This window comes from Eleutherodactylus coqui, chromosome 7, assembly GCF_035609145.1.
Source record: "Eleutherodactylus coqui strain aEleCoq1 chromosome 7, aEleCoq1.hap1, whole genome shotgun sequence".
NCBI classification, from domain to species: domain Eukaryota; kingdom Metazoa; phylum Chordata; class Amphibia; order Anura; family Eleutherodactylidae; genus Eleutherodactylus; species Eleutherodactylus coqui.
In genome coordinates, this window is record NC_089843.1 from 87444356 (window position 1) to 87467155 (window position 22800).

The window sequence follows — 22800 nt, forward strand, 5'->3', positions numbered from 1 at the left end:
CAGATGGATCTTCTCCCTTCGGCTGGTCTCGGAAGCATCAGTGTTTTGGCTCCGCCCCCTTGTACGCGTCATCGCGTAGCTCCGCCCCATGACGTGTGGCGGTTCCAGCCTCCTGATTGGCTGGAATCGGCATGTGACGGGGGCGGAGCTACGCGATGACGCGTACAAGGGGGCGGAGCCAAAACACTGATGCTTCCGAGACCAGCCGAAGGGAGAAGATCCATCTGCGCAAGCGCGTCTAAAAAAGCAAGAAGACACAGAAATTAGACGGAACCATGGCGACGGGGACGCTAGCAACGGAGCAGGTAAGTGAATAACTTCTGTATGGCTCATATTTAATGCACGATGTATATTACAAAGTGCATTAATATGGCCATACAGAAGTGCTTAACCCCACTTGATTTCGCGAGACAACCCCTTTAAAAGGGCAGTGGTCCCCATTCAGGATCCTCATCCCTTTTTTTGCACTGCATACCATAGGAAAGTGCAGCCTGCACTTAAAAAACATATGCCGACACATACCACCCCGAAGGAGGATAAAAATACATGATGACCTATGGATGCGCTTTGTGTTTGCGCCATGTGCTTTCCTAGTGGATAACCCAAAATGGGTTCCCACAACATGATGGGAGATTCTGAGTGGGAGGGTCATTCTTAATAATCTTCATACGCAACATTATTCCCCAGACAAAAAGAGCCCCCTTACGTCCTCAGCACTGTGGATAACATTGATTGCAGTGCTGAAGGTATTAAATGGTAGGATTCTTCTAAGGTTTCTCTAGTCCTGACCTTCAGGAGTATGGCCGACAATCCTAGCTGTCCTCTCACAGATGATCATCAGCACAATGCCAACATGATGTAACTCTTCTCTGAACTTGCTCCGGCCGATGCTCGGCATTCTCACCCCTCTTATTCACCCCTAGTTCTTTACGTATTTAAACAGGACTGACCCAGTTATCGTTGTCTGGGTACTCTTGGTTTTTCTGTTCTGTCCATTTTTTTAGCTGTTATTACTTTGCCACCTACATAGTTCCCCAACTTCTGGCTTTGTCTCTGGCTCATCATGTGGTTGTTGCGACATTTTTTCACATTATATTGGTTTGACTTTTGTCTCCATATTATAATGTTTCTGTCTGCATCCTGATCCCACATTCTGGACTGAGGAATTCCCTGTAGTGGAGTCCAAGCCCCCTTAAAGGAATCAAGGGCGAAGATGAATGAATCTTTTATACCTTACATCTCAATTTTGCTAAAGCCAATCTAATTGCTTAACAGAAGGTTCACTATCTCCAGCTACCCCCAGTGACTTAAGCCTGGTTTAGACGCAACGATTATCGCTCAAAAAATTGTGCATCTCTGCTTGTCTACTGCATCCAGCTGTTTTCTGCACAGAGCGCCCGGCTGTTATACAGCCGAGCGCTCCGAGTGGAGGATGCAGAACACAGCTGGACTGCTGCGTTCTTCATACTTAGCCAGTCTTTAGGGAGCGGGATACAGCTGAAACAATAGTATCAGCTATATCCCGCTGTGAATTCCTGATAATTGATTGCTGATCTTTCAGCATGCTGAAAGATCAGTGATAACAAAAACTGCGCAATGTCAGTGCAGTTAGACACAACAATTATCGCTTTGAGCAATTTTTGAGCAAAAATCGTTGTGTCTAAATCAGCCTTAATGCTGCTTGCCTTGATTAGCCGGACGATAAAATCATCCTGATTTTCACCAAATCAGATCAGGTAAGTCTAAACAGATTGCGATCAAAAATTATCAGAAAATATCAGCTTCCTGCTGGGTGCAGAGGGGACGGGTGTGTGGGCTTGGTGCTGCTGCTTGCCTTGAAGTGATGGAGTTTGCAGCGTACCTTGATGGGGATTTGATCCTGGGACCTCACTGCTGCAAAGCAATAGCCCCAACTAACCACAGAGCTGCCACCATCACCCTCATTGTTGGAGGCCAAACTAGAAAACCTGATTTTTACTCCCACTGATTTTAAATGGAAGTCAAAATGGGAATCTCGATCCCTAATTATTTTTTAAAATTGGGTCAGTCACTCACAACCGGATTATTTCAATAATCGCTCAACACTACCAGTGGCGTCAATTCTACGTCTTGTAATAAGAAAGGGTTAATGATCCCACTATTATTGGCAACCTTTAAATCTACAGAATAAATGTTTTTAATAACTATCCTTTACATTTCCTCATTATTCTTGTCCTATAAAGGTCAATAAGCTCTGCCCGGATTGGCTGTCGTCCGTTTCAGATGTGACATAGCGGTCATGGCTCCAAGCCATAACTCTAGTGAGAACAGAGCCAAGGAAACATGCAGTAAAGGTCTTAATGTATAAAACATCACGTCCGTAACTAAAGCATACAAAGCAAACAGGTTTATTATAAATGGTACAAATTTATTTAGGAATGAAATGTAATCAGATTTAATGCCTAGAAAACGACTGAAATTTCACAGTTCGAGGATTAGTTAAGGGATTAACAACGGATTGCTGGACGGATGAGTGGGAATGTGTCAATAATGTCTAGTATTACCAGCTCATCGGGTGATCATCTGAGCTGCAATGTAATGGGGTATTCATGCCACGTTCACACTCGGTTTTGTGCAGCGACATAAGGTCACATCATGACACCAAAAGAGCGGTAGGAAAAAAAAGATAGCAAAGCCACACATAGACACATGCAAAGTTCTTGCTGATTTTTAAAGCTTGGAGGTCACTTTTTTGTAAAAAATAGTTATATGAAATTGGAAAAAAAAGCATTTATGGCCGTGCCTGGTATCACATTCACTAGAATATGTGAGATGCAATACCAGGCGCGGCCTACAGAAAGAGAGGCGCTGTGTCAGAAAAAGACTCTTTATTCTAATCTCATACAACTCCTATGTCTGCTTCCATGGAGAACCACCTTCTTTCACAGTTTTTTTTTTCCGACTGATGACAATGGATAAAAAATGGCCACTAAACATGAAAAATATCATATTCACATTTCTGTATCATATCACACTCAGCGCTGTGTGGGCAGGTGTGTTGTCGTGATGGAAAACCAGTCCCCTGTTTGCCCGCACAGCGCTGAGCGGTAAGGAATTTTTGATGAAACCGTCATGACCCCCTCCGTATTCATCTGATCTCGCTACATGCAAAAGTTTTTTACAAGAGCTTTGAAAAAGGAAACAATATATGTCACAGCTTCGTTGTCCGCATGAATCATCGATCACAGAATAGGCGCAAAAACTGAACAACTAGTTAAAAAACAAACACTGGAGCCGAATGCAACCTTCCCCAACAACATTGGCTGGCATACCGCCTCCGAAGGGGTCCGCAAACATTCATTAAGTAAGAGAAGCCTGTACTAGTAATGCCCGGGACACCAGAAGAGGATTCATGCTTCTTTTGGGTACCCCCTTGTCTGAGCAACATAGAGCGCAAAGCTGTGAACCCGGCTGGTGACCCTGCGTACCTCCTTTAACTATACTGCCGATGACCACAGAGGCTCATCCGGGCGGATCCCAATCGCAGAATCCACAATACTAATCCACCTGTGTGAGCCTGGCCTTACTCTACAGTGCCTCCTAGTGGTGTGAAGATGTAGCACAGACTATTCGGGCTTGGTTTGTATACCTGTTATACAACACCAGTGGTTCAGTTCCTCAGGAGACGTAACGAGCATTATTAGCCATTATTGTGGATTGCAGGGTTTGTCTTCTCCTTCTGCCCTACTAGATACGTCATTGGGAGGAACCATTGTTTTTGAGCCGCCTTGGTGTACCCGATGCTTTCATGCCTTACTGCAAATGAATTGCTACCATATAATGCTAAACATCCCCTCCCAACAACCCGCATATAGGCTACAAAGGTCAAAGGCAGTTCCCTGTCTATTCCCATTACGTGGTATGGACGTCTCTGTGGATAATACATATATGACCATGTCTTCTACTGTTTATAGAGGTATTAGACTAGGATTGTGTTTACGCTGCTGATAGGTTTTTGCAAATGGTCCCAATCCAGCACTACTTATATGTAATGAATGGAGCAGACAAGTGTTCAGCCCTAATGGGCTCTGACAGACGGTGCAGCCTGGATGTGTGATTCCTGCACAGATGTATATTCAATGATGAAATCTGCTTTTTGGAAAATGGTTGGGCTTGGGGATCTCAGAGTCTTAATTGTACATATACTAATTCTAAATATGCTTCCTGCATGTAGGAGGGTGGGACATATCCCCCGCATCTTCGTACTAAGTGTGCCGCTATGTAATAGCCACTGAGGCACCATAAGTTTGAAAAGATTCCCATAGATGCAATCCGGTGGAGAATATCACTGTCCGATGGGACATGGAACAATTTTCTTTCTGACGGAGCTGTATAAAATCTGATAGGAAAAACCTGTGAACCCTATGGGTACCCATTACAGATCCACACAGCTCAGAAGATGTACACAGCTGTATTATTAAAGGGGTCGTCCCACTTACAAAAAAATTTAAAAAAAACTGTCTGTGACTTAAAACAACAAAAAAAAAAGCAACACTGACCTCTCTTCTCTCACCGGTAAGAGGCACAACAGTTCCTGCGGCTCTACTGGTCTGCGTTTACAATGGAAGTACGGCGAGTGCTGCGGCCAATCAGAGGCCGCAGCGTTACCGCCCCAAACTCCTGGCATCAAGGCGCCCAGGATGTCTGTGATGCTGCCAGGAGAACAGACTGCTAAGCAAAGTTTAACTTGAATGTGATAACTTTTTTGTGACAAGCTATCTTATATAGAGCCATTGAAAAGCGATTGTTCTCACAACAAGATAGATTGTAAAGCATTTGATAGGGCAAATAAACTGCGGCTCCGAAACTTACCACAACGCAGTAAGACTCGAGCTAAACTTTGCTACATGTGGAATTGTTATAGATAAATGAAGGCGGACACGTGGACTTTACCCAGCAGTCCTGGCAGCCAACCGTTTTGAACATGATTCATGTGGTCTTTTGTCACTTCCTTACATTGTAATATTAGTTCACTATTGTATTGTGTGATAGAAGAAATTATACTTCACATTATCTAGATGTACATACCATGTCTATATAACCCTATGGGCATGCTCATACAAGACAGATTTGGCACAGATATTCCATGCAGACCAGAATATCTGCTGCATATTCAGTAGCAGCAAAGTGGATGAGATTTTCAAAGTAACATCCATATGCTGCAGAAAAAAATCCACACAAAACCCATAAAACCCAGGAGGAAATGGACATTCTAAATGAATTCCGCACCCAAATCTACGATAAAAATCATGTCAAAAATCGGGTTTTGATGCCGACTTTCAGCTTCGGTCTGTGCACTGTGGACATTCTGTAGCATATCCGCCCCATGTGAGCTTGCCCTAAGTGTGACTTTAGAGTTGGGATCTCGGTTTGCCAATTACGGGCTTGTTGTTGCAAAATTCAGGCCACCATGATGGACGCTCCAGAACTTTCTCTCCTTGTAGGACGGCAGACCACAGGTTCTTGTACAGCTGTAAGAACATGAAGTGAGAATTGTTAGATCTTCTAAACTTTGATGGTAACTGATGTCAACTTACGGTATGTGTGGGGTCTCATACCCCAACCTTTAGGCCTCATGTCCACTAGAAAAATACAATCCAGAATCTGCCGTGGATTTCCGCGGCGGGTTCCGCGGCGGATTTGCTTTAAATGGTATTTTTCTTGCATGCAGATATCCGCACACATTGCTATCAATGTGATAGCAATGTTGCCGCTCCGCGGCAGAATGGAGCATGCCGCGTTTTTTCTCCCGCGTGTGAAAAACGCAATTCTTTTAAAATGCCATCCGCGGGTGCAAAAATCAATTTAATGGACCGCGGATGGCCAATGATTCCCTATGGGCAAAATCCGCTGCGGAATCCGCAATTCCATTTAGCTAGTGGACATGAGGCCTTACCCCATAACCTACACACATCATATTCAGGGGATAAATACATACACACTTACAGTTCATGTTAACCAGAGCCATGTTTGTGACCAACACTAATCACACATTCGGATAGGCAATCAATTTAACCCTTTCCAATCCAATTTGTATCCTGGTTTTCCTAGGGGGCTTACTCTTTTACTGCCGTTATACAACGGCGCTATATGCTGGCTAAAGCCAGTACTGCATGGGGTGACACGTTGGATAGGCTCCAACAGCAGAGAGGCTGGCAATATACAGTAAGAGAACCCTGACGGACGTCTTCCAACATCGGAGCTGTACAGCCTTAAATCATAATGTCTTAAGACGTCGTCAGACAGTGGGTTGGAAAGGGTTAGGGGGGTTTGTTGGAGTGCGAGAAACTTTTTCGAAAATAGATCCAAATCTTTTAAAACAATAAAACCAGCAGCCTATCAGAGACCTCCACGGTCAGGTGCCGTTCTCCTAGCATGTAAGTGGTGATGCCAAGAGAATGGCAAGTGACTGCTGCGGTCTCTAATTGGCTGCAGCGGTCAGGTAGTAGCTGTTCCTAGAAGACTATAGTAGGGCTGTAGCGCTGAGCACACGTAAGTACCGCTGCTTTTATTGCTTTAACAGATGTAACTGTCTCGCACCGCTTTAGCTCAGAATTCCCTAAACAAACCCTGGCTTTATAGACTAGACAACTGCGTTTAAACTGTTTCTTAAGTTAACTGTTACCATGATGAACAAACATGTAAAAATGAACATTTTAAGGAATCCTCAAGTTCTGCCGCTGGATTGCCAAATACTACCCAACCGTATAAATGAAGCACAGCTGAGCTGGTCTATGCAGGAAACTTGAGTTTGTCCTCTGGCACAACTCACTACTCTATCATAACATATTTAACTATGGTATACACTTGTGGCCAAAAGTTTGGGTTTTCACACAGTTTGCTGCTTCAGTGTTTTTAGATCTTTACGTCAGATGTTTCCATGGTTACTGCAAGTACAATTAGAAGCATTTCATAAGTTTTTAAACTTTTATTGACAAATACATCAAGTTTGGGCAAAGATTAAATATTTACAGCATTGCCCTTTTTTTTCTCAAGACTTCTGTAATTCGCCATGGCCTGCCGGATATCAGCTTGTGGGCCAAATCCTGACTGATGACAACCCATTCTTGTCTAATCAGTGCTTGGAGTTTATCACAATTTCTGTGTTTTTGTGGATCGACCACAGGTTCTCAATGGGGAGTTTTCTGATCATGGACCCAAAATGCCAGTGTTTTGTTCAACGAGCCACTTAGTTATCATTTTTGCCTTGTGAGAAGGTGCTCCATCATATTGGAAGAAGCGTTGTTCATCACCTAATTGCTTCTGGATGGTTGGGAGAAGTTGCTCTTGGAGGAGGTGTAGATACCATTCTTTATTCGTGGCAGTGTTCTTAGGCCATATTGTGAGTGAGCCCAATCCCTTGGATGAAAAGCAACCCTACATCTGAATTGGCATGACCCTGGACTCATGGTAGCGCTCACCTTTTCTTCCCCGGACAATCATTCTTCCAGATGTCCCAAACAGTCTGAAGGGGGCTTCATCAGTGGAATTAACTTTACCCCAGTCCTCTGCAGTCCAATCCCTGTACTGTATTTTTGTTACATGTGCTGCTAAGCCATGTTGTACTACTGTGCTTCCAGCAGCACAGCACTCTCAGGGTTAATGACTGAGCTGGCTGGGTGGGGTTCTTCCTGCTAGCCAATCTCCTGGGTCTGTGCTCACATATAAACCCAGCTCCTGGTCAGTCTGAAGCTGCTCTTGTACTGTTTGGATGTATCTGTGACATGTGTTCTGTTACCTGGTCTCTGTTCTATTGCAGCTTGCTGTGTGATCTGTGCCTTGTGGTTAATGTCCGTTTGTATTCTGTCAGTTTAGTGTCAGCTTGCTGTGTGACCTGTTATCGGTGTCCTGTCCTATTGCAGCGTGCTGTGTGAACTGTGTACAATTCTGCTGGACTCCTGGTTAGTGTAGGGACTAGCAGTATAACCAGGAGCCATGAAGTGGCCCGCCAGCTTTCATGTTTTGTACAAAATGTCAACTAATACCTGGTATTTACATTCAGCTTATCATCTGCTATTAGTGTTTGCGTTGTGGCTGCTGTATGCTGTGTATTCTGACTCTGTGTGTCCTGTTGTTCAGTCCCTGTCATGTGGCATGTGAATGCGTCCTGTTCTGGTGCGTGGCTCCTAGGATCAGCTAGGGCCGAGATCCGAAGTCTGCTGGGCTGCCCTTATTGGGGCAATGTCCCCACTCTGGTAGGGCCATGCCATCCTCCCGTGTAGAACAGGGTCAGTTTGCGAGAAACCCGTGTGCGTACCCAGTCCTCCCTTTGGTTGCGATCGCGTGGGCCCCGTGCTCAGTTTGCCCACACGATCGTAACAATTTTCTATGATAAACCCCCATTTCAGACTATTTGGGACATCTGGAAAAATGATTGCAGGTAAACGTATGTCATAGTCATACAGTCCCATGACAAATACAGCTCTGCTACATCTGTAACTATTGCAGCCAGACATTACATTTTAATAATTCTGAAAAAAAGCCACCAGGATAAAATACGTAGAAATGTTCTAGCTAGAAGTGATTTTATACTACCAAGAACTTACTTCTCCATCAGCTCTGGCAATGGGGGAGTTCAAGATGAAATCTGGAGGTGCAATGGCGTCCACGAGAGACACGGCATCATCTTTCAACTGTGTAAAAAGAATAAAAATGTTGGCAGCCGGCCTTACTTTCCATAGTAACAAAAGCAAAACAGAGCAGAGGAGAGCGGTTGCTACAAATACCACAGTGAAATGCGAGTGGTCACACTTTTAGGGGAGCGCAAGGTTGGCTTTTATTGTCTTGGAAGTAACCTTGATTTTCCTTGGAGGTTTCTGCCATTTGTTGTGTCCCCCTAGTATTCTCCGCATGTCTCATTAACCTTTACGTGTGAAGCTTCTGCTCGTTATACAAGGACATTAGCTAAACCTTTGTGCCCGCAGGGTCTCCGGTACAGAACTACTGCGGCTGCTTTAGGTTTCATCTGCATTTCTATCATCTACTAAACTGGTTTCTGTCATATTTTCAATCTCAAGTGGCCAAAAACACAAATGTTAAACAAATTGAAGCTGAGAAAAACCAGATGATAATTCAATGTGTTTGGCGAAGCAAAACTATTAATGAGGGGACTCATGTAATATCCTACACTCCGTCACTCTCTAGAACGCTTCTATGTATTTATTCTTATGTGCGCCGCCATCCAAGGAAGGCTGATTCAATTACTGGAGCGTTCCCAATGGTAGACGAATGTTGCGAGATTGACCTCTTGAGGTGGTGGTGGGGTATGGAACCTCTCCAATAGGTCGTAGTTTGGAGTCTAGGTGCAGGCAACCCAAGTGTATGCCACACCGGAAAGGTGGGCCTATCAACACTAGTAAAAAACATTCTGCGGATAAGGCGCGACCAAATATTGTAATAAAAAAGCACAATTCGCTGAAGTTTTCGCCTGACTTCTCTGTTTACTAGTATGATGATGATTAGCCATTCAGTCGTTGCCGACTCTGGGTCGCCCTATAGATCATCTCTCGCCATTTTCATCTATCAAGTACAGTTTCTTTTAACTGGCAAATAGTCATACCGGTGTCTGCCATGATGGTCTGTAACCAGCAAGTTCTTCGATGACCTCTTCTTCATGAACCACTGACAAACCCCAGCATAATATCCTTTTCCAGTCCATTTCTCAAATGATGTGTCTAAAATAATATAGCTTTTGAAATCTTTTCCTCGTTTTCGGCCTGACACAATCTAGTACTTCCCCTTTAGTGATTCTCGCTGTCTATAGCAGCACAAATAATAGATGCATTTCAAGGCAATATTGCCTCTTCCTCGGTACTGCTGGGGACAGAGATGTTTGAACGTGCGTCTTTGTTCAGAGAGGCCATTGAGCAGAGACGCAAGTCCAAGTATCTCTACTTCCCTCTGATGTGTGCCCCAGCAATATCGAGGAAGAGGCCATATTGCCTCAAAACGGGTCTATTATTTGTGCTGGTATTACTAATAAACTAAGAAGTCAGGCAAATACATCAGCAAATTTATTACAATATTAGGTCACACCGTATCCCCAGGATTACTTATTTTACTTTGAAGATACTATCAAGTACTAGAAAGACTTGAGATGCGTTTAGATGGAGCGATTATCGTTGGGAAAATCGTTTAAACAAGAAAAACTGAACACTAATCGTTCAGTTTAAACGTGAGCCAAAATTGTATTACAGTTCTGCACACTAACTGCATAAAAAGGCAAAGTTCTTACTGCATGTTTTGATTAAAACATGTGGGCCCATCTGCCACGTCCAGGTGACCATTGCTTTCAGGTGGGTTCCTAACAAATACCTCTCTTTGGGCCTAAGCCTCCAATTGAATCCATCAGACCTTGTCTCAGCCAGCAGGATTAATATTCCTGGTCATGTGTACCTCTTCATGTCCAATCTAGATCTTAAAATGTTAGGAAGAAATTGCTCCAAGTCAAAAAAATCATGTCATGTCAAGCTGGCTCCAACATCATGACCATGAGCTCTATGAACTCCCTGCAAGTCATCAGGTTTGTATCTAATAAGGAACCCTTGGGATGGAGTGGAATTATAGATTTATAGTGTGGTTACACTTGTCAATCTGGACCACGGTCTGTCAGAAAGGGAGATCCTCTTAGCACAAAAACATACATGACTTATGAACCATTATCTTCTGAGTTACTACCTGAGCACATAGGTCCAGAACTGCATCCTGTATGATCCTGCCAGGTAGCTCGCCAGCAAAGTATCCACCTGAAAACAGCAACGGAATGGAAGTATTGAAGGGTATTCCGATCTGATAGGGTGATGGCATATCGCTACAATATGATCAATAGGCTTCCAACTTTTGGGAACCCCACCGTTATTGAGGATGAAGACGATGCAGGGCTAGTTTAGCACTGCACCCTTCCACTGCTCTTTCCTGCACACTGGCCCCCCAGCCACGCACTATGCAGGGAACTGCAGCACGGATCCATTCAAAAGAATGGGCCATGTTGCAGTTCTATGCACAAGCAGGTAGTCCAGGTGGTGATGTGTAGGGAAAACTTGGAAGGGGGTGTAGCACTAACTCAGTAACCCTCCTGTGGGGTTCCCACCATCAATCGTATGCCATCGCTTTATAACATGGCATTAACTTTTTAAGATGACAACAATTCACTTTTGGCACTGCACATCATACAAACCGAAAGGTTTGGGGACTGAAGGGGCAGCCTCATGAAGACAACCATATTCCATATGCCCTATTAAATCATATGGACATCATAACAAACTGTACCCTGCTTAGCACCCCTGTGAGCAACAAGAGAAAGCTATTGAGGCAGATTGTTACCTGCTCAGGTAAATCTGGCCCGCAATACCACATGTACGGCCAGAAGTGGTGATCACATCAAAGCTGGACCTATAGCTGCTATTAAAACGGGATTTTCTTCATAAGACAATTCATTTAAAGATGTTAATTTGCTCATTTGCTTAACAGCCCATAGAGGGCAAAAACACTCTTTTTGCCTAACTTTTAAAAAAACTTATTGCTCAAGTAATCTTGTAGATATGATACCTTGTAAGGGCTAACAAAAAATACATGATGTTAATGCGAGCTTTCGAACCTCTCAGGAATCGCCCTCACATGTAATGCAATAGATCTGAAGTTGCATATGTATGTGTATATATACACACATATATATACACACACACACACACACACACACACACACACACACACACATATACACACGCACACTGCTGGCCTGGTGAACCCCTAATACAGGGACCATAAAGCCTTCACATCTTTATCAGTGGACTTTTTAAGTATGCCTTTATTTCTCTACCCATCCTGTTATATTATCCTTTAAAGTGCAAATTAATCACATCCATGTCTGTGCCTTGTCATAAGTATATATTATACACACACCTCTTCAGATCTTTTCCATTATGCCTGAGGAGGAATCTTGAGAGGTTCGAAAACTCGCAAGAACATCATGTATTTTTGTTAGCCCTTAACAGGTATCATATCTACAAGATTACTTGGTTTCTCTTGCAGGGAACAATCACATTTTGCTCTACTGGCTAACACGGCACCAAACCTTTTTTATAATGGCATGCTGAAACTCTTGATCAGTGGGGGTCTGGGCAGAGACCCTACTGATAGCCAACGTGAACTGGAAGAAGCGCTCATCTGATCGCTGTGCCTGTTCACCTCTGCGTGGAGCGGTGTACCAGCTCAATAGAAAGTCTATTAGTCCATACACCTCTGAACAATCACAGCTAAGGGGCACAACGCTTAGCTGAATTCTTCTACTCCTTCATTTACCGACTTGGTAGTAGTCTCAGCTAGTGGACTCCACCAATCAAAACTTCTGACATGTCAGAAGTTTTTTTAAAAAGTTTAGTTATGCTTTAAAAGTATAAATCAGGGTGACATATAGGAAAAACTATCCAGTCAGTAGACACTTGTTGATGGTTTCCAATTAGCAGCAGGATATGGACACTGCACATAGTAAAAAGTAAGCAAAGCAATGAATACGTATCACTAAAGATGCTATATGTGACAGTTATTACATTATACCGTATGTTAGTTACATTTATAGTCAATGGTAATGTAAAGAGAGGGGTTACGTTTTTATAACTAAGTCCCCATGGTAGTTTTTATCACACGGTATATGTTTTCATCCCTTAAAGGCTCAGTCACGGATTTCCTGATACTTCTATTTGTGCAAGTCTAAGGCTGGGTTCACACAGGGCGGATTTGCCACGGCTTTACCACGGCAAAACCGCCCGCGGCCGCTAATCTCGGGATTAGCCAACCATGTGGACGAGATTTCTCAGAAATCTTGTCCACACGGGACGGCCAATCCGCTGCGGTAAATCCGGCTGAAACCGCGGCTGCGGCCGCCGCGGTTTCAGAAGATGCAGCATGTCTATTTACCTTTCCTTTTTTGTTTATTTTCATCGCGGCCGCGCTCTCTTCTATGGGAGCGCCGGCCGCAACAGAAAAGCAAGCGGCCGGGCCGCTTCAAAACCTCCGCGGCTTAAACCGCGGCGGTTTTCCCGGCGGAAATCTTGCGGTTTTTGCTGCGGCCAAACCGCGAGATTTCCGACGGGAATCCGCCCTGTGTGAACCCAGCCTGAATTCAACAGTCCTGATATAAAAACAAGTTGGTCGCTTGATGTTGCATTTCAAAGACTACAATTTCAAAATGAAACTCTCCAGAACACACACTTGGCAGCATTTTGGGTTAACACTTCCAATAACTGTGGAGTTTATATAGAAAACACATACAAAGCAGACAGTCCGCCGATCCCTTTATTCAGGATGTTGTGCATTTCACATCTTTGGATTTCCTGTTTTGCTCTGTGGAAGTTTTTAACCCAAGTCCTGATGATAAGGGACACCTGCGGCTTAGAGATCGGTTACCACATTAATCTATATCATGATCTCAGGCAGCTTCCTAATGACCGAACAGCAAATCTTCCCAGGATCACATAGTACGGACGAAAACCAGGCCACTTAAAAATAAATGTGACTATTTAAAACCCTTTTAAAAGGGGTTAGAAGAAGATGTCAAAAATTGTTCTGATGGTCAAGCAAGTTGCAACTGAATACAATGTTGATGCTTTAACTGTGTCCGAATACACAACTCATCAAAAGAGCACAAAATTTGGAACACTGATCAGTGGAAAACCATCACATGGTCAGGTGAATCCAGATTTCTGCTGCACTGTGCTGATGGTAGGGTCAAGATTTGTTGCAAGCAGCATGAATTGATGAACCCTACTTGTTGGGTGTCAACAATTCAGACTGGTAGAGTAATGGTGTAAGGAATGTTTTTGTGGCACATCTTGGGTCCTCTGATATCCGTGGATAGACCCAACGATGCTGCGGTTCTGAAGGCCAAAGGAGGTCCAACTAGATGGGTGTCTAAAAAAGTGGTCATTCAGTGGCCATTGTAATGCACAGAAGTTAGTATTTTTCTAGAGCAAAAACTGCTCTTTCCACAGGCTGCACACTGGATGATGGAAGAGTTTCCTTATTCGATGACCTATTCTCTATTATCTCTGTATCCCATATATAGGAGGGTAAACCTTAAATTACTGTAAATTGTGTAGTGCATCGAGTAGATGTTCTTTCTCCTCACCTTGGTAGAGCACAGCCATGTGTTTGCTGAGGGACCACAGTCCATACAGGCAGCACAACTTCTTCAGGACAGGTTGCAGTGAGCTGGGTGTACTTGGGTCATGGGTATAGTCGTAGTATCTCTGTAGAACCGTGTGCTCTATAAATGCCAAGGCCAAGGAGCGACAGTAATATGCCTTGAAGACAAAACAATATTTAACCCATAAGCTAGTGGACATCAGAATTGCTCACTGTAAGTATAAAGTAACAGGTTCTCCAGACCTCCAAATGAATATTGTTTTCATGTGTTGTGTTAGATATTACGCAAGCTATTGTCTAACAACAAGAGAAAGAAATCCTCTAACTCATGCACATTTATCTATTCCATCCACTCCAAGAACGTCCCTTGTTACCCTTAGGCCTCATTCATAATTGAATTGAAGTCAATGGAAGCTGTCCAATCCGCGGCACAGACGCAGCTGACACTGCGTCCGTGCCGCGGATGCGCGTGAAGGCAGGAGATTTTTTTCAAAAAAAGCTTCCGCGGTGCAGAATAAAGAAAATCCGTCTGCGAGGGAGAAGACCACCATGGCAGCCGGACAGGTGAATAAATATCTTTGTAGGAGTCATGGCTGAGGGCATGCATGGAATCCGTTGCGGGATTCCACACTTGAAAGCCGTGCGACATGAGGCCTTGGGGTAGTTTTACACCTGTGCTTGCGGTTCCGCTTTCTTGCTTGGTTCAGAATGCAGGAAAGGGGAATCCCCATAGCCAAGCGTCTCTGTCTCAGGATGGAACCGAATATCAGCGAGTGGACCCCAATGGTTTATTCGATTTCTGCTCAACTTCCCTGGCTTTTAGTTGGAAGAATAGGCACTGCATGCAGAGTTTTTTTTCTGGTATTTTGTGCTGCATCTGTGGCAGAGCCTCCGACCGAGGGTTCAAATGCAGATCTAAAACCACCCTTAGCAAACCATATCTCCACGGTTTATTCTTTCCTGCATTTTCTATAATATCAGTGGAGTAAGCATAATGTGCACAGTGACATCACAACCCAAGGATAACGTGCACAGTGACATCACAACCCAAGGATAACATGCACAGTGACATCACAACCCAAGGATAACGTGCACAGTGACATCACAACCCAAGGATAACGTGCACAGTGACATCAAAACCCAAGGATAACGTCCACAGTGACATCAAAACCAAAGGATAACATGCACAGTGACATCACAACCCAAGGAAAATCTTGAAGGCCTCTGGTGCAGATCCAAGATTAAATAGATCCCAGATGAAATAGAGCCGCATGCCAGAAGCCGAATAGACCCTATTATTGTCAGTGGGCAATATTGTCAGCCATTTCACTCTAGTATTTTCATTGTTTGGTGTCAAGGATGAAACCGAACAACAGAAATGTCCTGGAGCCCCAGCGCAGGTGTGAATGGGGCCTTAGCAGGAATAATGCAGACAACATTGTGTGTGATGTCATATGATAAATCTAATGCAAACAAGATGCTGTCCATTGTAACTGGCATATTGCTGGATGGGTGCGGATGCCATATAGTACATGCAATGGGCGCCAGCAAGCCCTGTGGTTTTGCCCGATTATTCAGTTATAGGGTTAGGGCAGTAAACTGAAGCTTTGCTGTGGGTGCAGGAAAGCCTAGTAATGACTGAGGAATTGGGGTTACACATATGATCATAGACAATCCACATTACACTCTACCTGGCTGTTATTCCTGGCATCAAAGTCGTTTGCGGCTCTTTGCTTCTCTCGCTGGAGTTTCTGATGGCTTTCTCGGAGTAAGTAGCAGACCAACCATTTGTAAGCATCCAGGGCAACTGAAAAACAAGAACAAAGTGTATGAATAAAAACAGCGACTGCAGTAAACTCTTCCCATCCTGCATGCAGAGACTACAGAAATAGTCACACACGGTACTTATCTCCGTAGGTTCATATTTTTAAAGCAGTTGTCCAAAGATCACTTAAAACAATAAAACAAATGGGTACTTCCCCTCCTGAGCCGCGGCGATCCAGCGCTGCAGTCAAGCGATTCACCCGGTCTGTTGACAGCAGAAGCCAGATGACCACCGCCTGCCAATCAGAGGCCATAGCATCATTGCTTTTTCTCCTAGCATCCCCGCTCAGATCCTGGGCGCCATGATGCCAGGAGTTTGGAATGGTGATACTGCGGCTTCTGATTGGCAGGCGGAGGTCACCTGACTTCCACTGTTAACAGAAACCAGGTAAATCGTGGGTCTGCAGTGCTGGACCGCCACGGCCGAGGAGGAAAAGTACTCATTTGTTTTACTGTTTTAAGTGACATGGCTCTAAATTTTAAAAGGGTTTGTCTGACCCGCCAACCCCTTTAGGATAAATAAATAGAGGTCATTTCATAATCTTTTGGCAATCTTTTGACATTTTAAATCTACAGAATGAACCTGTTTTTCTATCAAATGTAATTTATTTCTCCTATTTTTACCTATTCACATAAATACATGGAAATCAGTTTGGTTGCCCTCGGAAAAAGTCCACTCTGCTGTTAGATATTTGACCATATAAATCCTAAGAAAGAGCTCAACATGCTGGGATTCACAATAATCCTTCAGCCAGGGTATAGGTGGAGTCAGGTGATCAGCCTGACCAACACAAGCATATGAAAGTCTGACACATCCGAAATTCCATAAGACTTCCTGCTTTATTATGCCATGTTAAAATCAGTACAAGAGACGTGCCATGGTGCGGTGATCACATCTTATGCGTTTCAGACCAATAGGGTCCTTGTTCACAGCATAAATAATATTTTAAAAACAGGCTGACCAATTGCTTATGTCATATTATAGTGCTCTTACAACCGGACTTATGTAGGATCATAGAATGGTAGAGTTGGAAGGGCCCTCCAGGGTCATCGGGTCCAACCCCCTACTCAGTGCAGGATCACTAAATCATCCCAGACAGATATTTGTCCAGCCTTTGTTTGAACACTTCCATTGAAGGAGAACTCACCACCTCCCGTGGTAACCTGTTCCACTCATTGATCACCCTCACTGTCAGAAAGTGTTTTCTAACATCTAATCTGTGTCTCCTCCCTTTCAGTTTTATCCCATTGCTTCTAGTCTTTCCTTGTGCAGATGAGAATAGGGCTGATCCCTCTGCACTGTGACAACCCTTCAGATATTTGCAGACAGCTATTAAGTCTCCTCTCAGCCTTCTTTTTTGCAAGATAAATTTTCTCAATTAGGAAGCTCAAAATCAGAATAGTCAAATATATAGCCGGTATACAAAGGAACCATTTACACTCATAAGGTGCTGCAAAGCATTCAAAAAAATATGGTGGGTCCCTTCAATGCTTTTGTTTCAAAGGCATTGAAATAGTTAAAAAAAAAAACATCAAGAGGAGGTAATTGAAGAAGACAAGTAGGGAGACGTTTTGGATACTCAATTTAAGAACAAGCTTCCCAATAGGGATGAACAAAAATAATGATGTATTACAGATTTACTAGGTATAGGAAAGGGTTAATGCCTGTTTCAACCCGATTTGCTATGCTAATTAATATGCACTTGTTTCATATGTAAATCGTTACATTGTGATTGGTCGGCATTGTTCTTGAATACTGTACTGTTTTTATGGTCATTTATGCATAAACAAGGATGCTGTTGGGCTGAAACGCGTAGGCATTGATCGCTGGACCATGATACCCCTGACCACTGATCTTAACATGATATAATAAAGCAAGTTTATACGAAATTTTGGATGTTCCAGACTTTATGCATCTGCCTGTGTTTGACCATATAGCTTAGGCTACAATCACACAGTGTTCGTAATGCCCAGTTGCATGTAATCGGTAAAGCTCCCCATACATATGTCAAACATATGCATAAAGCTTCCATTTTCCTTGACCGAGTGTCTTTTTGGCCTCCTTTAGGCTAGTGTATGTTGGTACATATGTTTTCCAACTATTCCATACACAGGCATGCTGCAAAAGAGGTACTTTTAACATGGAAGCATATGGGCGACATATACCACTGCATGGCATACATTGGAGATATACGCCGGGAATTCCTCTCAATGTATACAGCCAACATTCACACTACAAACACAGTGTGTATGTACCTTTAGCTCTATGTAAGGCTGTGTTTAGACTGTATATCCGAAAATGCTCCCAACATAGATGTTGCATGTGCCTATAGGGTATAATAAGCATTAGGTATTTCAAAAGAATGTTCTTAGTGTGTTGTTGATTATACTTTTTAACCCTTTCCAATCCACTGTCTGACCTCTGAAGACATTACGATTTAAGGCTGTACAGCTCTGATGTTGGTAGACATCCGTCGGGGTTCTCTTACTGTAAATTGCCAGCCTCTCTGCTGTCAGAGCCTATCCAACGTGTCACCTCATGCAGTACTGGCTTTAGCCAGCAGATCGCGCCGTTGTATAACAGCAGAAAAAGAGTAAGTCCCCTAGGAAAACCAGGATACAAATTGGATTGGAAAAGGTTTAATGGAAGGGTTAATGGCTGTGGTTATACTCCCACAGAGTATGTCTACTGAGCAATATATGGATTACATATGGCATTGTACTGTAACTATTTACCTTTTCTGAGGACGGCCATATTGGAGGCACATAGTCCCTCTCCTTATTGTCCATAAAGACAGTACGGTAGAATGTGTGTGCTTTAAAGTAGCGGCTATGAAAGCAAGAGAGTATAGCCCCCCACCCTTATTGTCAGGGGCGCAGCCTACAAACCTTATTTGTCTGTATAAAGTACAGTGTTAAAGTTGTCATGAAATCTCTTTGTTCTGCTGACTCAATCCCAGTCTACACAGCAAAGCTGTAAAGAGAGCGAGCTACAGAAAACATCATCTTAGGATCTTTCACATTTTTCTGTCCAAGGCTGGTTCTGTCCCAATGGACTCTGGAAGAACCATGGGGGTGAATATGTTAGACGCAAATCTCTTTGGTCTCCGTCATACATAGTTTCCATCCCTGACAGTCCTTTAAACAGGATAGAAAAAAAAGTCTGTCATGACGATAAATGCGCTGTGACTTCTGGATTACTGGCGAAGGTCCAGGGTCGTCCGTATAAGATCATGTACTGGGTGGTACATGCTGGGTAGTCTCATTTGGCATTGGACATTGAGGAATTAACATCCCCATTCATTTCCAGTGCTGACAGAATGGCTGGGCTGTCTTTCAGTCCAGTCAGCCTATCAGATTCTCAGTGAGAATATTTAAACAGGCTCCTTTGTATAAAGGATACCAGTTATACCTTCTGTGTTCTGGCCATTGTACGGTTAGTCAGAGGCACTGTCCTAAAAGGTCTAGTGTCCAGTACTCAGTGGCTTGGCATTTCATGGTAATGTTGCTTATTCATCTCAGACTGGCTTTCGGCTTCACTCTCATAGCGGGGCCACCCTTTTTGGGGTGGGTGCACCACTTGGCTGGCTCGGACGATACCTTATTACCAAAAATCCCAGTTCCAAGTATTCGTTTGTTCCAGTCAGCCACCAATGCCAGTCAGCTACTGCAAAGGCAAATAAAGTCCTGGGGTGCATTAAAAGTCATATGTGCGAGGGACGAGAAAATTATTCTTTCACTATACAAGGCACTTGTCAGGCCTCACATGTAATACTGTGTCCAGTTCTGAACACCGCTGCTCAGGAAAATTGGGATTATTCACCCTGGAAAAAAGACGGTTAAAGGGCGACCAAATAATTCTGTATATACACATTATGGGATAATACAAGGATGTGTCCCATGATCTGAGACGGTAACAAGGGGGCACTCTCCACGTCTAGAGGAAAGGTTTCATTAGCAACACAGAAGGGGATTCTTTACTGTAAAAGCACTGAGATTATGGAACCCTCTGCCTGAGGACGCAAATTTACAAGGGCAGTAAGTCCCAGTTAGACCTATGGAAAGTTTACTTCTAGGACCTTCCAAACTAATAAAGTTAAAAAATACCTTTTATTAAATTACTTAAAAGAAAAAGAAGAACAAAACACACACAAACAATCCAAAAGAGGAGTTATGATATAAACAGACACCTGTAACTGGTGACCAGAAAGAGATCGAGTCGTAAATTTACGCTCGACTTGTGAGATAAAAACAATTGCCACTAGTATAACCAATGAAGAGCTAGAGTCATGCGATGAGACTCTGTTGGTGTAGATCATTGGTCATAATCCAAGCGAAGGTGATTCAATCTGATACAAAGGCGAATCCCGTGCTTGGTCTGGTATTACAACGTGCGTCAAAATAGTAGAGATGACTAGCACGTGAAAAATTAGCTCATCAAGAGCGCGTCACCCAACGCGTTTCCCCCACCTAGTGGGTTCTTCAGGGGTTGTAGTACGCTGATCCCAACTGGTGTGTTGGGTCATGGCTAAAGTCTGATTAAGGAAACCACATAGATATCACGAATAGTGGATGGAAACTAGTGGTCGCCAGAGTATGGTCTATTTGCATCCAGTTGCAGGTGTCTGTTTATATCATAACTCCTCTTTTTATTGTTTGTGTGTGTCTTGTTCTTCTTTTTCTTTTAAGTAATTTAATAAAAGGTATTTTTTAACTTTATTAGTTTGGAAGGTCCTAGAAGTAAACTCTGCCTGAGGACGTGGTGATGACAAAAATCGATAGAGGAGTTTAGAAGGGGACTAGACATCTTTTTAGAGCACTGCAACATTACAGGATATAGACATTAAATAACCAGAAGGGTTGTTGGTCTCAAATATTGATCCAGGGATTATTCTGACTACCATTATGAAGTTGGGAAGGAATTTTTCACCCCAGAATGAGGGTAAATCGTATTCTGCCTCACTGTTTTTTTTGCCTTTCTCTGGATCAACAAGGGGGATAGGGCGGGTGAAACAAGCTGAACTGGATGGACATTTCTCTTTTTAAAGCTTAGCATACTATGTTACACAGAGGCATAACTTGAAGCTCCCGGGCCCCGAATGCACAACCTGTAACAGGGCCCCCAACTATAATGCTTTATTCATAGTACTGGGCTCCCTATATGGAGAAGAGAGGCCTTATGGGCCTGGGTACAAGCGCATCCCCTGGATCCCCTATAGTTACGCCAGTGATGTTACAATCACCTATGCTTGACCACAAATATCCCAGTTATCCATCCTCGGGATTGACCCTGTGCTTTCCATGGAAACTATGTGAAAAGGTGACCAAGTAGTTCTGCATCACATATATTGAACCTGATGGTTCTGTCCCATAATGTGAAGAGCCTTAATGTGCCTGCTCTAGAGGTCGGTGTGAGCACTGAAACATTTCAGGTTTCTAATACGATTAAATAATGTAACGAAGATGTCATTTTCTAATGATGGATTCCCATGGAACAAAATGTACAAGACGTACAAGACCTGCAACTGAGTTCCTGAAAGTAAAACTGTCCATGCTGGGCGCCCGCTTCCTCATTACAACTACAGCTAAACAAACAGCATATGAAAAAGTATATAAAAGTCAGAGCATTTTACTGCCAGGACTCCGAGTGCAACTATTCCACTGATGTCATAACAGGACTCCATGCACCCGATGCTGTATAATAGGAGCACTAAACCGGCATTACACCGCAGTAACATCTCAGTGTTTCCATCAAAACATCATAACATTAACACAGCCTGAGGACATTGTGTTAATCAGGGGAATGCGACGCTACTTAGCATGACTGAATACAATCCATTGGCTTCAGAAAGTGTGAATAATAAGCTTATTGCATGCTCGGTTGTCTCTTGTCTTTGTATTAGACAAACTTGCAGTTTCCTCAAGGAAGGTAACAGGTTCCTTGGTAAAGTTGTGCACAGCTGATATTCTCACGCAAGTTTTGTGTGTTGCAAGACGTACCAAACTGACAAGAAAATCGGATTCATTAATTGTTCTTCTGTTTACATGGGTGATTTTTCTCGGACAGATCGCAACGTGTCTTCTTTTCGTGTGAGTCTCGCACAAGAGTAGTACATGCAGAAGTGTGGTGTCCTGCACAGCACACGGTTGGGATATCCATGTGCCGTGTGATGCAAGTCAAGCCAATAATCTTGGGCACAACTCGTTATCGGCCGTGTATTTATGTCCCGACTCCCCTGGTCATAATTTCTAGGGAGGATCTTGAATAATTAAATGAAACACACCAGAACGTCTTCTAATGTGCTGACTACAATCCTTAGTGGAAAGGGTGCACCTGCACACCATTAGTGGCCAACGAGAGCAACTCCACCTTCCCGGTACAGCGCGTTCTGTACTAGCAGTTGGCACGGATGGTTCACTATGACTGATTTGTAAGCAATAAATGAACTCGCGGTCCAACACTCCCCTCTCCATATTAAATAGGCTGCAAATGCATGTTACCAGTAGGGTGGATAACTCCCTTGTCCTCTATCCAACTATCATCGAAGAACGCCATAGCACAACAGATTTCATTTGCAGATAGAAAAAAAAAAAAAAAAAAATCACTCCTAGTTTATTCAGCACATGTGAGCACATGATGGTTTGGCTCTCAACTGAGCCTTCCTCCAGCTTTCAGACGGCCGTATGTGAGTCGTGACGGACATTCTTGGACATCACATGAACATACCACTGCATACTGTCTGATCTACAAGGGCAGTGGACATTGCAGGTCTTCTTCTCATCCATGCTACGGAC

At 43.5% G+C, this 22800-nt stretch overlaps 1 protein-coding gene across 2 annotated transcripts in view; it reads right to left on the minus strand.

The window, feature by feature from the left end:
- Positions 1–2388: 2388 nt before the first annotated feature.
- Positions 2389–22800, minus strand: part of ACOX3 (acyl-CoA oxidase 3, pristanoyl) — an 83353-nt gene continuing 62941 nt past the window's right edge. For both annotated transcript variants that reach the window (XM_066573337.1, XM_066573335.1), the window contains exons 14-18: positions 15873–15988; positions 14165–14339; positions 10717–10784; positions 8586–8672; positions 2389–5510 (exon numbers count right to left, since the gene is read on the minus strand). In XM_066573337.1, coding sequence (XP_066429434.1) covers positions 5391–5510; positions 8586–8672; positions 10717–10784; positions 14165–14339; positions 15873–15988 — 566 coding nt within the window. In that variant the 3' untranslated portion in view covers positions 2389–5390. The remainder of the gene's footprint in view (positions 5511–8585; positions 8673–10716; positions 10785–14164; positions 14340–15872; positions 15989–22800) is intronic.